Raw genomic sequence first — 16501 nt, forward strand, 5'->3', positions numbered from 1 at the left:
TTCACCTGTGACAATTGTTCTTTGTGTGTGTGTATTTGTAGGACATCCAGGCTGAGATTGATGCCCACAATGACATCTACAAGAGCGTAGAAGGGAACAAGTCGAAGATGGTCAAGGCTCTGGGCAGCTCAGATGAAGCTGTGTTCCTCCAACACAGACTGGATGACATGAACCAACGCTGGAGTGACTTGAAGGCCAAATCAGCCAACATCCGGTCAGTAAAGCTGATGTTTGCTCTAGTGTTTGTTGTCATCCAGCTCAAATTGCAGTGTTCTGCTCTTTTGCTGCTCCAAATCTGTAAAGACAACCATTTTACCTCTCAGTTCACTATTTGAATTATCCAGTGAATTGAACATTGCAGAATTGATTTCCTAAGTGTAATTTCTGCGTAATTCCTATGTATTTAATAAGAAAACAGAATAACCGAAAAGACAGCCTACATTTGCAAATACTGAATCAATCTCTAAGAAGCCAGAAATATTTCAGATTTTTCTCCACTCTGCAAACGTACATCAAGCACAAATCAATAGTAAGAGTTAGTCATGGCCACTATACCCTGTTAATGCACCAATACACTTCACTTTGCATTTAACTCATAATATATCCCCCTTAGTGTTGACTGGGGCATTTACTCCTCTCAGCTCATGAACAGAAAACATAGTCCTGTTGTGATTCCAACATGACTTACATGTCTTGGATTCATGGAAAACCACAAAAATAAAAAAGGCTGTTGTGTTACAGTAGCTCCTGTGTTTCACATGTCCACCATAGAGCGTAGAGATGAAACACAGCTCTACAACAATTCCGAGGAGAAGAGACGATGCTTCATCAGGCGCAACCTTGGCATCCATAAATAATTGGATGGTTGGCGATGCAGTGGGGGAAGAAAGTAAAGGTGGAAGTGAAGTTGACAGGGCCAGATGGAGATGTTCAAAGACAAAGATGAGGAGGGAGGATTAAGGGAAGCAGCAGAAGACGCAACAAAGCTTCCGGGGCAGGGGGAAAGGTTGCAGAGGCTGAAGAGAGACTGGAGGGAATAAAAAAAAAAGTTTCAGGAAAACTGCGCTGGAAAGAGTTTGTGGGTCAAGGTCAAGCAGTGCATAATAGGCTGGACTTGTTCCACAGGAAAACAAGCTGGAGAATAATAGAAAGTGAGAGATCAGTCTGTGTGGGAGGTGGGGCATGGTGTGTGTTAATTGTATACAGCTCATTATGCCTTAATTGCAGTACATGTGTAATTATGGCTAACTCAGCGAGCGGCAATAGGAGGTCTCTGTACACAGAATTCAAATACATTAGAGGAGAAGTGCTAACCAACACATATTGAATGCATGCTACCACCTACACAATAAGCAGCCAACTGTGTTCCCTTTTATGAATAACTTACTGTACTCCAGAAGGGCAGCGATTACGTTTTTACAGAGGTTTTGGAGTAATAAAAGCTTTTTTGTTGATTTCACCTTTTTATGTTTTTATAAGCTGTAAGCCTTTTATATAATCTGTTTCCTGAAATTTGTAAATATATGTGGCTTTACTTCAGTGCCTCTTAAATAGACATGGATATGCTTCAATAGGGAGTCTGAAAATACATACAGTATAATAATAGTTTCAGTGAATGGTGTATGTTGGCAGAGCCCATCTGGAGGCGAGTGCTGAGCGCTGGTCGCGTCTGCTGGGCCTCCTAGAGGAGCTGTGGAGGTGGATCTGCATGAAGGATGAGGAGCTGGCCAAGCAGATGCCCATCGGAGGAGATGTCCCCACCCTGCTGCAACAGCAAAACCACTGCACGGTACGTCCTGTCGCCACAGGCAATGCTCCTGCTACGCTGTACAAGATTAATCATACCTTATCCCATTGTTTTCTTCTAATTTCCAAAAAGTTACTTTTTTGAGATTTTCACAGAAGAGCAAACGTTTCTAATAGAATTATTTGTGTTAAAAATGTTAAAGCAATACTTTAATGTGCCATTAGACCTTTCTTAGACTCTTGGAGTGTGTACAGATAGTGACATCCTATTCATTTTGGAAAAGTTTACCATTGTTATTGTAAATGGAGTTTGGTGATCTCACATAATTCCTACCAATCTTGACTTGAGCAGGGTTCTAATTAGCAAGAAGAAACCAAAACAACAAAGTGGGTTAGCAGGGCCTTTCAGTCAAAGGCAACTGACTGAGAATCTAAACAAGCATCATGTTGATAACATGACTTGTTGCACCAAATGCTTGCTCCTGGGGGGAATTGTTGGGTCTTTGTAAATCCTAATGTTGGCTAGACCTACTCTTTCTGTAAAGTGTCCTGAGATAACTTCAGTTAGGATTTGACACTATAAATAAAATTGAATTGAATTGAATGACCACCACCAAAGGAGAAGCACATGCATGATTAATTACTCTAACAATGGCTCTGTTCTTATCAAGTGTCCCAGTAATCCATGACAGTGTGAGCCAGCACACACATTATTAGGACCATGGAATTGAAGCAGTTACATAGAATTAAGCTGTCATTTAAGTATTTACACATTATTTGCTATCCTGCTGTGACATGCCAAAGTGTCTTCTGTAAAAACAGCCATTATAAACAGTACATAGTAGTTAGTCTCTAAAATAATTTAGAATCAATCTGGTCCCAGACTACACCAAGCAAACCATTACTGGATTAGCCTGTCTGAGATTGCTTAAGAGACAAAGTGTCTTATAATAGAAAACAAAAACAACCAAAGTTGATAACCCAGGCAGCTGTACAGTATATTACAGTGCTGGTGCAAGTTATTGTATTCAGAGTCTACACATCTGCTGAACAGTCAGGTCTGAAGCCACAGGAAGATACTCTTATCGTAAAGCGGTAGCACTAATCACTCTGACATTATTAAGCATCAGGCTGGTCAGCACTGTAGCTAGATTGCAGCTGTCAAGCATAACAACACCATGATGTTGTTTTATGTCTCCATGGCTCATAATAAGCAGTGTTGTTATGGTCACTCAGCAGTCAACATGCACAAAAAAAATGTAAGTAGTTAAAGACCAAAATCAAAATCACTACTACACAACCAGTGTTGTTGTTCCTTCTATTTCATTCCTAGAAATGTAGTTATGTATCACACTTATACTACACTATGCCATTTATTCTAACAAGCAATCAATACCTTCATTGTGCCTGCCCATTCGCACCTTTGTCATCGCTGCTATTTGCTATCTGTGTTCCCCCACTTTAATATTTATTGTAACTACTGGTTATTGTGATAGTGCATTGGCATGTAATTGCTTTTAGATAAATTACTCACTTTGTGGCTACTGTTGATTCGCAGTCCGCTGGCCGCCACCACTGTTGATGTTGCTCTTGACATTGTAATGCATTTCTCCGCACTCCGTTCGACACACTATTATTTTGTTCCCCAAAACGCCTCGAGAGTAAACACGGGCTGTTGTGCTTGAGCGCAGGATCACAGACACATTGCGATAGATAAACAGTCACCCTCTGGGAAATGCACACCTCCATCACACATGTGGTAAGGGTTGCATATGATGCTTACTACACCCAACAAAAGCACATTTATGTCTGTGTGCATGTGCGTCTACTTTAAGGATGTGTAAGGTTTTACTACAGTTTCACAAACAATTCTTAGCATTACTAAATTGAAAAAAGCAGAAATATGATATGTTCTCAATTATAGGGAGGTGAATCAAACACACCTCAATACTAATACATTGAGGGAGAAGAGAAGGAATAAAGAAATAAAATGAAAAAGAAATATAAGTTTTGACATGGGAAGATAAATGGAAACAGAATAATTACACATTTAATACAAATCTATAAACTTTAGGAATTCTAAACCTCATCCTTCATTAATTGAAAAATGAAGCATTCTCTGACATTAAAGACAAAATATTAATAACCACAGATAACTGATCTACTGTAGAGACAGACTGGGGCTCTTTGCACTGTCAGACAATCAATTTCTTGGCCACTGTAATGCCTGCTAAGTATAGTCTTTAAAGGATTTAATGAATCATCATTCAAAAGCAGAACAAGATCCTGGTTATAAGCTTATATTATGCTATTAAAATATTGCTGCCAGGGCAATGCCAGACCACGTCAATATACTTTATCCAGGGAGCAAGCAACTACAATTTGGCGAGGGCCTGGCCCTCATTATAAATGTCATCTGTGAACAAAAGAGATGTATACATACAAAAAAAAGTTTTGTTACAAGATTTTTGTAGGATTATGGGAAAAAAGAGAAACATTCAGTCAGTTAATAGCTTGAATCAAGGACCCAATATCTGTCAGTTTTGTCTGTGTTTTGCGGCGTGAGTTGACAAACAACTGTCCAGGTTAATCAAAATTTGTCCTCTGAGTGGCCAGGTCGGCTCAGTGGTAGAACAGGCACACATGTACTGAGAGGTTTATGCCTCGACGCAAAGGTCCAGGGTTCGAATCTGACCTGTGACGATTTCCTGCATGTCTGCTCCCTCTCTCTCCTCTTTCTCACATAACTGTCCTGTCAAAAATTAAAAGTGGAAAAGCAAAAAATTATCTTAAAATATATATGTATATTTGTCCTCTGAGATGATGTTGAGGTGTGCACTGTGTCTTTTTCCTCAAAACCTGACAGAGAACAGAGACAGGCTTCAGCCCAGTAGATCAGACAAGGTCCATTAGAAAAGGAATGGGACAGAGAGTACACAATAACTGAGAATACAATCTTGCTGCATCTCTACTTTCACCTTCCTTTTCTCATTACCCTCTTTCAGTTCTTCTGTCTCGTTTTCTCCTCTGTGGCGTCTGTGCTGCAGTTGGTCTCCCTGGCCTTTACATTTCCTTTCTTTGCAGTCTTTTTTTCTTCCACTCGATCCTCTCACCAGTCCTTTGTTCATCTCCAGGACTTCAGCTTTGAGAATGCTGGAAAAGAAAATAATGGAACAGGGGAGTTGACGGCTCACTTTTCATTTTGACTATGGTATATTTTTCCCTCCTCTTCCTTCTCTTCTGTTTTCTTAATATATTGGCCTGTAGGTCTTGCCGACCCTGAGAGGGATGTGGGGGTTGAGCAGCACAAAGGGCTGCAGCTTTGAACACGTCATGCTCTATTACTTGTTTACACCAACAAACATGCACACACATGCAGTTCCCTTGTGCTCACGCACACATGCACACATACACTTTCGTCACTCAGTCAGTGGGGCAAATGTGTATAGCTTTATGGAAATTGAAATCTATGAGGGATAGCGGGCTTAGGAGGTTCAAATGGTATTTTTTCCCTCTTTCTGTTCTGGGGGAGAGATAAAATAAGAAGGCTAAGCCACTTAGCCCAACAGAGAGCAACGGATATTGCTGTTATTAAAGAATCAGAGGGAAGAAAAATATGAGAGAGCAGTGGTCCGAACAGTCAAAGAAAGTGATAGACAGAGAGTGTCAAACAGAGACAAACTGAGAGCGAGAGAATAGAGGAAGAATGAGAACGAAAAGAGGTTGATACGGTATGGAAGAAAGGATGTTATTAGGTATAGTCTGTTTTCAGGATATTCAGTTTCTAACAAAATTGTTGCATTAGATTCTGCCTAAAAGAAGTTCTTTTCATTTGGAAACTTGCAGGAGTAATTTAAAAAGTGTGCTCCCTCCTCTACCTATTATCTATCTGTGTCTGTGTTTTTCCTTGCTAAAATGGCTATAATAGCATTTACTAATCACACATTCAATTATCCAATAAAAGTCTTCCGTCAGCATTCAGCTGATTAAACTCATCAATCTTCTTCATTAAATTAGCAGCTCCAAAAATTGGGAACAAGAGGCCAAGTGCTTGTGGCCATTTTTAACAACTCTTATCTTTCAGCAACAGTTGTCTTTTTGTCCACATTGCCTGGACAGTGCAATCTTTTCAAATGCTCCTCCAAATGTTTCAAAAAAAATAAATAAATATGAATACAATTCTATTTACATTTATTTTACTTGGTTTCCTCAGCATTCTCAATATGCTTATGCAGGGCCCATTTAACCTGTCTAACGTGAAGAGGGTCTAATAATCCACTACAGAATCTTAATCATTGTGCCTGCATGATTGATTAGCACCATTTGCAGCTGAATGGACAGGTCGTAAAGGAGAAAGAAATGGATTAAAGTGCTGTGCTGGACTTTACCTTATCTCTTAGGAACTTTTTATTTAAACTCACAATTGCCTCGCCTCACTTGTAATTGTTTGTCTGCTTCCTTTGCATTTGTTGAACAGTCTGTAGCCCTGCTGGCTGAATACAGTTTGGTTTTATTTGAGTCAAAGACATGGCTTACTAAATGTTACAGATTTATTGTCCACTATAGTGGAATATGTCACTATATCTCAATAGTATAAAACATTAAAGCTGCTATAATCAATATTTTTGTAATAACATTGGCTCAAATGGGAAAGGTGTCACTCACAGTGATGAACCCACAGATACTTTAAATATCACCCAACTCTAAAGTTCCCTTCCGCTCTATGGAGCATTTTAATGTCTTTCAGCGCCTTGTTTTGGTTTTACAGCCTGCACCTGTTTTGTTTCGGTCCCTCACTGTTCTCATCAGCTTTGTTTTCAGCCACAGTATGCAACTATTTTAGCAATATATTTTCACAACCAACACTAAGCTGTGCCTGTCCAGCATCAAGCGGCAGACAGAATACATATTGGAGCATTTAGGAACAGATATTTTCCCTCAGGAGTTCTTGTAGACCAAAAAAAACAGACCTAAAAAGAAAGTGAAAATTGGACATTCAGGTGGACAGAAACATGACTCTGTTGCTCCATGTTTGCTTGATGTGTAGATAAGCAGCAAGTTAGCCATGTCAACTTAAAAGCCTATAATACGTCAGTGTTGTGTTTGCAGCTTGTTTCCATTGCCTCGGAATGACAGCCTATTTGAAAATATTATTTTTTTCCCCCAGGAGAACAGGAACAGAGCAGAAAACCTCTCTTCAATGGACTAAAATCCATTTAAATCATTGCTGTATCAGTAACATTGTAAAATAGATATATCCAATACATATTTGAAAGAAAAAAATGATGTTTTCATTATTTTTTATCTGTGCCTTACTATTTTTTAGCTTTAAAGCAGTCTGATACATGTGGGTATTTTACTTATTTAAATATGGTTAAAGCTGGAAGCAGTAGCTTAGTAGAGCTTTTCGTAGAGTATGATTTCCAACAATAAACACCTACAGTATGTGTAGCCTTGAGCTATGCGAAGATCACAGTAGATGTTAAGGGCTAAGGAGCAATGAAATGTTCAGACTCTGAGGCACTTTTATTAACTGTGTATGCCTTTGCAAAATCTAACATTTTCCTCCTCTAAAAGTGTTTTTTTTTTAAAGAAAATTTGACAGTTTGTAATTTATTTGAATGTTAGTGAACCCTTATTTTAAATGCTCCTTGAGTCCCAGTCAGATGCTATTCTGATGTTGACAGCTAGTACTGTATATTGTAGTGGTTCGTTCGGGAGGCTTATTTTCCTCCTGGGAGAAGATGAGGGGTGCGGTATGTTCCAGAGAGCCTGAGATAGCGGGGTTTTGAGAGCAGGAAAGAAGCATGTTTGGCAGAGCTCTGAAAGTAGCTGTGTTGTGATGTTATCTTATCTCCGCCACAGCACAGGGCACATGGGGATAAGAGCTTTCTGTGTTACTACAGCCACACACAAGCACAGACCTGGACACAAACACCCCCACACAGACACAATCATCAAGATACACAAATGCACACCCAACAACCAAGGTCACAGCTACTCATTCGAGAGCTGCTGTAAGTATTGTGGGACTGACCAGAGTCCTGTCTCCTCTGGTCTTCACAAATCACAGTGACCCAAACCATAGTATGTACTGTTTAAAAGAAGGACAGCATATTAAAGACTTCCCACCTTTTATCTTTCACATAGACTGCCATGTCTTATCACTCTTAGGCCAGCTGCGAAGGCTTTTTTCTTAACCTGAAAGCTGTACATGTGTTTGATATTTACCTCTCATGCTCCCTCTGAAAAGTGTGTCCTTGTGTGACTCTGATAGTGTAAGTACAAGCGTGAAGTTTCACTAAAAAGACTCGTTTAAGTATTGGGGCAAGGTCTTTGGTGGTGTTGTCTGCTTGAACTGCAAGGATACCCAGTGGCTGGATAACAGACAGACAGGCTGTTTTTAACAGAGGAGATTACTGGGTACTTTTTGTGTTGCCACTGTTACAACCTTCTGTGTCTTTGTCTGTGTCACTTTGGAGCCAGTTAAGTAAAGGATGATTTGTGAGAGAACAGTACTGTCATACATTTTCAACAATTATTGTAAATATACAAATAATACAGTATTAAGCAAATTAGGGATGTGTAATATGGTTATTAATATAATTATGATAATATTACTTAGGATTGAGTTCATTCTGGATCTTGGAAACCACAGTTGACAAGGTAATCTCACATCAAGATCTGTGTCGGGAATAATTTATGTTGGACAACTTTTGTAGAACAATAAAACCATAAGATCAAACCATCGCAGTTTTATTCTATTGAAAGTTAATAAACAATAATATTAGTGCTGAAACAGTTGATTAATTGATCAGTTGTTTGACAGAACATACTAGATGATCAATTAATTGTTCAAAGCATTTAGAAACGCGTGTTCCAGCTTCTCAAATATGAGGCTTCGCTTATTCTCTCTGTTTTATGTCAATGTAACTTGAGTATTTTTGGGTTTTGGACTGTTGGTTTACCAAAACTAGCAATTTAAAGATCTTTTTTGTGTCACAAAACAATTAATTGTATCCAAAAACGAATAGGCGCTCCAATTAAATTTGAAGCCTTAGATGACAGCAAACATTCTGAAAATTTGCTCTGCACGCTACATAATCTGTATAGTCTTTGTACTACATACAAAACCGAGCCAAAGTAGGTACATATTTTGCCAGTAGCAGCAGTCTGATTTTCTGTTCCATCAGGCTGTAATCAGGCGTCTCTGATTCATCCAACCGGAGATGTTTCCTCCAGGAGGATGTTCATGCTCACACCGAGCCTCTATCTGTGATTTGCGAGGAAGAATTTATTGTGACTTTGATTTCAGAATATTTTACTGTTCTTGCTAAACTCAATATGTGAAGAATATTTGTGAGTAAACATCTTCTTCACACTCAATTAAATCCCTTTCAAACCCCAATTTAAGCCTCAAACAAGCCTGCGAGTTTGGGAAACAAACTGGAGGAAAAAGTTTATTTCTACTGGTAGTTGTCCTCGCAGCTTAGCTTCCAACCTTTCTTTCTTATCTCTGCTCCACATACACACCTCTTCTCCTCCTCCTCCTCACTCACCTCTCATTTACTTTTTATCTCTCAAAGTCCCCTCTCTGAGCTACCTGCCTATTATGTTTCCTCTATGTGAGCTGCTAGGAAATCATTGGAACGGAGCAAACCATTTATTAGGTGTAATTTAATTTGTTTTCAGCAGGATTCTCCATTTCAGCACGAGGGTACATTTGTCGGCAGGAGGCTGTGTGACATTGTCATTGCATTGGTCCAAAAATTTCACTTTTACAAAAACTTACTCCCTGAATTGAGCTTTTTTTTCCCAACTAAAACAAAAAGGAGGAAGTACATCTCAAGGCCTGTGAGCAGACTGTTACATCCCACCCTCCCATTTTCCACTTCTCTTGTTATCTCTCCAGATGGTACTGTATATACGATCCCACTGAACCCAGCATGTTATCATCTGCTGCTCAGTCAGTGTTGCATGGCTGCACTCGTCTGTTTGATAAGTCTGAAAGTGTGAGACTATATCAAAGTGAATCGTCCCATCTAATCAACTTGCCTCGTAGCCTTAAACTACATTGCCTCTTACAAAGCAATCACACACTCCGATAGGCAATGAAGTCCCCAGGGTCACACTTATATTAAAACATGAATAATTATACTATTACACACCATGCTTACTCCCTCTATTTAGTTTATATCCTGCTTTGAGCTGTGGGAAGGATGACTAGTTGACATGAGGTTAAGAAAAGTGTCTTTTTGTACCTTTTTGACTTTTTGTATTTGCTTTTCTGTACTATAGGACCTGGTAATGTTGGACCTGGAGTGTGTGTGGATGGCTATATGCATGTGTGAAGAAATGTGTCTATTGCAGTGTGAGCTGCCTTTTAAGAAGATGAGCAAGCCTTGATAGCCGGCATTGCTAGCCAGTTCTGTAAAGATAATTCCTGCAGGGTTATAGCTCCCAGCAACTCACTTCTTTCTGCTGATCACTCAGCTAATTTCACACCGACCCCAAGGAAATGCCCTGTTTGACCCTGTACTCTCGCCTTGAATCGCTGCTGTTTTCAGAACTTTGTCTCCCGCTGACACTCCAAACATAGCTGCTCTCTACCACTTGCTTTCCCTCTCCGACAGGGAAGAATGGGACAGTGTTTTCTTTTGCTGCAATCACCTAATTAGCCGTTGAGAGTGTTGTTTATCTCGTCCATAAGTTGAACATAAACATCTGCTCTTGTTCTTTGTTTGTTCGTTTGAGTGTGAATTAATCATAAGTGCCTCTTTCATAATATAATAAAAGTCAAAGCTGATTAAAGCAGAACTGGTTAATTAGTAAATTTTTCTGTGAGAGGAGCAGCCAATTGGATACCCCACCTCGTTCAGAATACAGTAGGTTCCTTCGAAGTTCATTAGCGCTGACAATACAAGGAAGACAAGAGTCAAACAAACAAATACATACAGAGGAAATGCATTAATTATCCCTTTCTCAAATCTATTGTTGATAATAAACTCTGCATTGCAAAATCTTAACTGGATAACACTGGATAAATGTTTTCCATTATAATCTTAACAAAGGAACAAAGTCATTTGTTTTTGGTAACACTAACCTTTACATACAAGTCAAAGCCCCTTTAACCCAATGCTTTGCATTTATCCTGCAGGTACTACGGTCAGAACTGAAGGAACGTGAGCACTTGGTGATCACTACTTTGGATCAAGCACGAATGTTTCTCGCTGACCAGCCCATCGAGGGTCCCGGAGAGCCGCGCAAGAACCTGCAGCCAAAGACAGGCATGTTTACACTCTCCGTAAAAACGGCAAAAACATACGCCCTATATAATAGACACTGTGCCATTACTGGCAGGTGCAGGTGTTGCACAACTGTAATTTACACATCCTTAAAATGCAACTAACTGTATTGTGGGATTGTTGCCAGAAAGTAGTAGGCATGCATGGACACTCCTCTTTTCGTTCCACTGTGTGAATTTTTCAAGCCACTATAGTAGTGGATGCATTTCACACTTGGTGGGTGAAAAAAGTGCTACTGTGCATACTTTATGAATGTATGTCCTGTGTCTTACACCCATAGGTCACCCAAATGCCTTTGTAGACTCCTTTTTAACCAGCTGGGAGAACCCAGATCCACATGGTGTATGATCAGCACGTTCTGAACCAAAATGCACTTAGACATTCACAGAAAGCCTGTCTGGTTACTTTAAAACCAAATGTAAGGACTTATTTGGCCCAGTTTGGAGGTTAAGTGATCTAGAAACACCATTTGCTAAAGTCTGAGCTGATTGTAACACCAATATCTAACAGAGCACCCGAGAATGAAATATGCGCTGACTCATTCAGCATTCCCTCTCTGTATCTGTCGGATGCTGCAGGGAAGTCTTGGTTAAGTCAGCACATTTCACTTCAAACTAACACCCTACTGTGTAAATAATTAAACCGACCCAAAGGTCTGCGTAGGGGTGTGGCAAGACTTCAAAGCGCATTCTGATAGGCTTGTTGCCTGTGATCTTTGATATGGATATTAAGGTCTTGTCTCATTGTATAAACAGATAAAAAGCTGATCTAAGATCAGGGGCTGCACTTGTTTAATCAGTGGAGATGGGATATCTTGTAGTGTGAAGCAAAGTATTAACAACTTAGTAATCGCTTAGTAATTATTGTTTGTCTATTCTACTAAACTTACTTTAAGGGTTTATCTTGCACCCGGTGCAATTGACTTGTAATTGATTGTACACTGACGCATGTGTCATTCCTATTTTGCACCCGACGCACAGCAGCCTTTTTCCTCCACAGACGCACGTCGGTAAATTAGGGAATGAATTTGCGCTCACTGGGGCAGTTCGGAGAAAAGAAAAGTGGAGGCGTGTTCCGGCGCAAACGTGCTATTTTGCAGTTTCCAAAAACAATTCTGACACAGACCAGGAAAAACCTAGTCTGTTATTAAGATCCGTTTTCTCTTTTTTAAATACCTTCTGCCCTCCTCTTCTTCTTCCTCATCTTGAGTTCTACTTATTTGCATAAACTCAGCTAATATCTGAATAATGGAAAGTAATGTGCAGGAAGAGGGGAAATGCCCAAGCAAGCCTTATTCTGTACCTTAAGATGTCATTTAAAAAAAAAAAATGACAGAGCTCCTCCATATGTTAGGAACTTCATATCTTATGCAAATTTAATGGTGGAAAATTAGGGGAAATGAAAGTGACGCTGAGTTGAGTCAGAGAATCTGACATGAAATGAAAATGTTTCTCTCTCTTCTTTGAATTGTACTTGTATATGAAAGAACATAAATAGAAAAATGATTTTTGTGAAGGATTATAGAAAATATCCCTGGCCATATGATGTACTTTTTATGAAAACTGAGTATATATAAGATGCATAAAAATGGTCTTTATCAACAAAATAACTTCCCTCTCTCTCTCGTACTTTTCTTCCTCTAGACCTCACCCCAGAGGAGAAGGCCCAAGGGTTGGCCCGGGCCATCCGGAAGCAGACCGGCGAGGTGAGGGAGCGGTGGGAGCGTCTAAAAGGACACATGGGTGGCTGGCATAGTCAAGTGGAGCAAGCCCTGGAGCGACTCCAGGAGCTGCAGAGTTCCATGGACCAGCTGGACCTGCGGCTGACCCGGGCAGAGGAGACCAAAGCTACCTGGCAGCCTGTGGGGGATCTGCTGATCGACTCTCTGCAGGACCACATCGACAAGACCATGGTGAGTCAGAGGGACAGCATTACTGTTGTGTGCATTATTGCCAACACACCATACACATCAAGACATTAGGTCAGAAGTTTGACTCCCCCATCCTTTTGTACATCATTACAGCATGCAGCACTGAATTGATTTGTCTCTCTTCTTTAACTTGTGGGATCTTCTACTGTTTAAGACCAACTGATTTAACAGTAAAGTCGGTGCTGTCAATTGGGACTTGATTCAGTGAAATGATCAGCCAAAACTACAGATCCATAAGTAATGTGCATGCAGTAATGCGAGTGGGTTGAATTTTCCACCTCTGTTTTTCTTTTTGGAACAAAAAATGCATTGGATTTCAAGATTTACTTGGTCTGTTGACTCATTGTTGTTTGCAAATGCCTCATCAAATCTTTTCCAAGTCCAAGATACAAGTAATACATTTAGTTTACAAGCAGAAAAATTATGACAAATGACAATTAAAAAAAATGTTGTGACAAAGGAGAAATGGAAGACAGAGGAGTAACCGTGGCACCAAAAATAATCAAATAGTGGTTCACAGGTTTCACTGCATCAATATGATATATAGGCAAAAATATAGGCAACCACAGCTATTAATGTGGAAGCAGTCTTCTCCAGTATATGACACACACAAAGTATTTAGGCATTAAGTTTACATTGACAGCCACATTAGATACTTTAAATGGATATTACAGCACAACAAAACTCAATATAAAATATGTTTGACAGCAATTAAGATGAAACTTAAGTTAACCGACATTCTCTGCAACAGGAACTCAGTTATTGTTTGTAAAAGGACAGACATCAAAATTAAGTAATTAGTTAGCCTAAGTTTATAATTGTTATACAGTTACAATATAAATGTTTCACTCTGCAACAATATTAAACGTTATGTTCAGACTTTCAGGGAGGAGATCGCCCCGTTCCGTCAGGATGTAAGAATTGTCAATGAGCTTTCTGCAGAGCTGACACCGTTGGACATCCAGCTGTCCTCCACTGCCTCCAGACAACTGGACCAGCTCAACATGAGATGGAAACTACTGCAGGTAGTTTAAATCCTTCCGAATCACTTGCCCATGTTAGAGCAGACATGTTTTTCCCACACATACCTTTTTCTTGCTTTCTCTTTGGTTCTCTGCCCTTTTTTTCCCACAGAATTTTGTCTACACTTGCCTAAATGAATGCCCATTTCAATACATCTTGATCCTCTTTCTTCCTTTTCCTTCATTTTCCTACTGCCTGCCTGTGTGTCTCGCTGTGTGCATGCGGATTTCACTTTGTGTCAGACAATCACACAGGGGACTGCCAGTTGTCCTTCTACCTGTGTACCGGTTTTATTTGAATGCAGTTCTGTGCTCAGTGGACACTGTCCTTGGTAGCCTGTCTTTGCCAGACCCTCCTCCAAATCGCGCAGGAAGAGGGTCTGGCTACTCCACATAACAATTGGGGATGGGAGGAAAACATGCTTTGGTTTAGTGGCATTTCTTTAAACCAATCACAATCGTCTTGGGCGGTGCTAGGCACCGGAGAAAAGCAGCAGTGCCGCTATAAAACAGACTCGGAAAGAACTTGTTTTGGTGTACGTTTAAAAGTTGTTTTAGTCGTGCAACAGAAATTTCAGATTGGACAGACAGTCTAGCTAGCTGTCTCAATTTACACTGCAGAGATCTAAGGAGCAGTTAACCATCTCATAAATCCCCCGGAGTTTAAAATGCCAACACAAAGGAAGCCCAAGGCAATGGATATCTGGCCTAAATGAGTGAAATCTGGCGGATTTCCCTGCGGCAACGGAGCAATCCCGGAAGTGGAACGTCAAGGATATAGACTACATTCATGGCTCGTCACGCACCTGAATGTCCTGGCATGATCCGCTGGCGGCTGAGTGTTTCTCATAGTGGAGCATGTCTCCGTCCTGGAGGGAAAGGTGTGGAGGAATCTCTTTACAAGTCATCAGGAGGAAAGAGAAGGGATGTTTGGTGTGAATTAGGGAGTTGTCAACCAAGATGAATGGTCCCATTTCTTCATTTGTTTACACTGTGTCCTCATTAGGCCTGATTTAAACATTAGCTCTGTTTTTCTTTTAGTGATTGACAAGTTATCTGATCTTTAACATATGTACAATCATTGTTTGGATTATAACAGAGGTTGTTGCAGAGAAGAGATGATTTCCCAGTATTTTGAGCCTTTAAGATTTTATACCAAGCTGGCTGGTGATGCCTTTGGTGCCCAGTGGTAGGCTGACTGAATACAGACCACACCACCCAGCTTTGATGGCATATATTTTAATTATACCAGGCAGCCAAAAATAGAAGACAATATCAAAGACACAGTCACGGAAACTTTTGCAGACTTCATTTAAAGTTTTTCTCGTATACAGCCACGTGACATTGTTGCTGTCAATAAACGAGCTGGGGCAGAAAAAATGAAATGAAATCTTGGAAGGAAAGCTAAAGTCATCCCTTTTTAAGCGTGATACTGCCACAGAGAGAAACTGGGTAGCCTGCTGATATTCGCCATACTGTACACCCACTAATAATCTTTCTGCTTGGAGAATGACAATAACTCAAATACTGAGTCAGAGGTGGGCAGAGTTTCAGTGGACTGCACACTTCTCTCAGTTGTTTGCTCTTTTTATTTCTTTCAGTCTGCAGGAAGGCGACAGTTTCACTAATAAGCCAGGTCTGACTGTGTAGTGATGATTTAATATGCAGACAATTCCCATCTTTCTTTTGGTGGGACAGTGGCCATGATAGCCATTAGTGGACAAAAAGAAAATGAGCTACTGGCCTTTCTGTGCCTATTTCCAGGATCCCTGTGTGGACATCTGGCGTGTGTATGTGCATGCGTGTGACTCAATATTACAGACTGCCAATACTGTTCTGCTAGTCAGTCTAATGGAGTAAAGTAACCCCACATCCACGTAGGGCACAAGTGCACTGCCTGAGGGGTCAACTCACAGCTTTCACTGGGGCACAGGAGTGATAACTCAAAGCTGTATGAAGCTCACATTTCACTGAGTGCACTGCATGCCAGTTGTACTGGCATTGTTGGGAATCATTATTATCGTAATAATTAAAAACAAAAATAAAGTCACTGTAATCTTTGTACAGGGTGCTTTGGAGTTTAAAACACAACATGAAACACATATTCTTAATTAGTCAAGTTTCTGATCAGTGTTTCATACCAACATGTTTTTGACCACTGTATATCACAATATGTATCTGTGAGGATATCATTCAGATTGCCCACTCCTAACTTGTGCGCATGGCAGTTGTCTGCTTATAGAGCCTGTTGAAGGCAAAATATGATGTTTATTATTTAATGGAAGTACATTTCCAGGATAAAGCCTGACACCACGGCTTTGCCCCTCACCTTCCACTCTCTTTGTGTTTCCACTCTTTAAATCCCTTCGCTATGGGAAACAACAAACTACCAGCTGGCAAGCCAGGCTGAAAATGGCAAGTTTTTATGAAAATATGAGCCATGCTGTAAGGCAGGACTGCTCGGTTCTTTCAGTGTAAAGATTTACGAAGAATAGGTT

General features: G+C 40.2%; 1 protein-coding gene across 11 annotated transcripts in view; it reads left to right on the top strand.

The window, feature by feature from the left end:
• Positions 1 to 16501, top strand: part of utrn (utrophin) — a 185434-nt gene that overhangs the window by 109021 nt on the left and 59912 nt on the right. For all 11 annotated transcript variants that reach the window (XR_004336060.1, XM_032542253.1, XM_032542250.1 and 8 more), the window contains 5 exons: positions 42 to 214; positions 1633 to 1789; positions 10904 to 11033; positions 12695 to 12963; positions 13860 to 14006. Coding sequence is in view for 10 of the 11 variants with exons in the window: in XM_032542253.1 (XP_032398144.1) it covers positions 42 to 214; positions 1633 to 1789; positions 10904 to 11033; positions 12695 to 12963; positions 13860 to 14006 (876 nt within the window). In the remaining variant the exon portion in view is untranslated. The remainder of the gene's footprint in view (positions 1 to 41; positions 215 to 1632; positions 1790 to 10903; positions 11034 to 12694; positions 12964 to 13859; positions 14007 to 16501) is intronic.

This window comes from Etheostoma spectabile, chromosome 18, assembly GCF_008692095.1.
Source record: "Etheostoma spectabile isolate EspeVRDwgs_2016 chromosome 18, UIUC_Espe_1.0, whole genome shotgun sequence".
NCBI classification, from domain to species: Eukaryota; Metazoa; Chordata; class Actinopteri; order Perciformes; family Percidae; genus Etheostoma; species Etheostoma spectabile.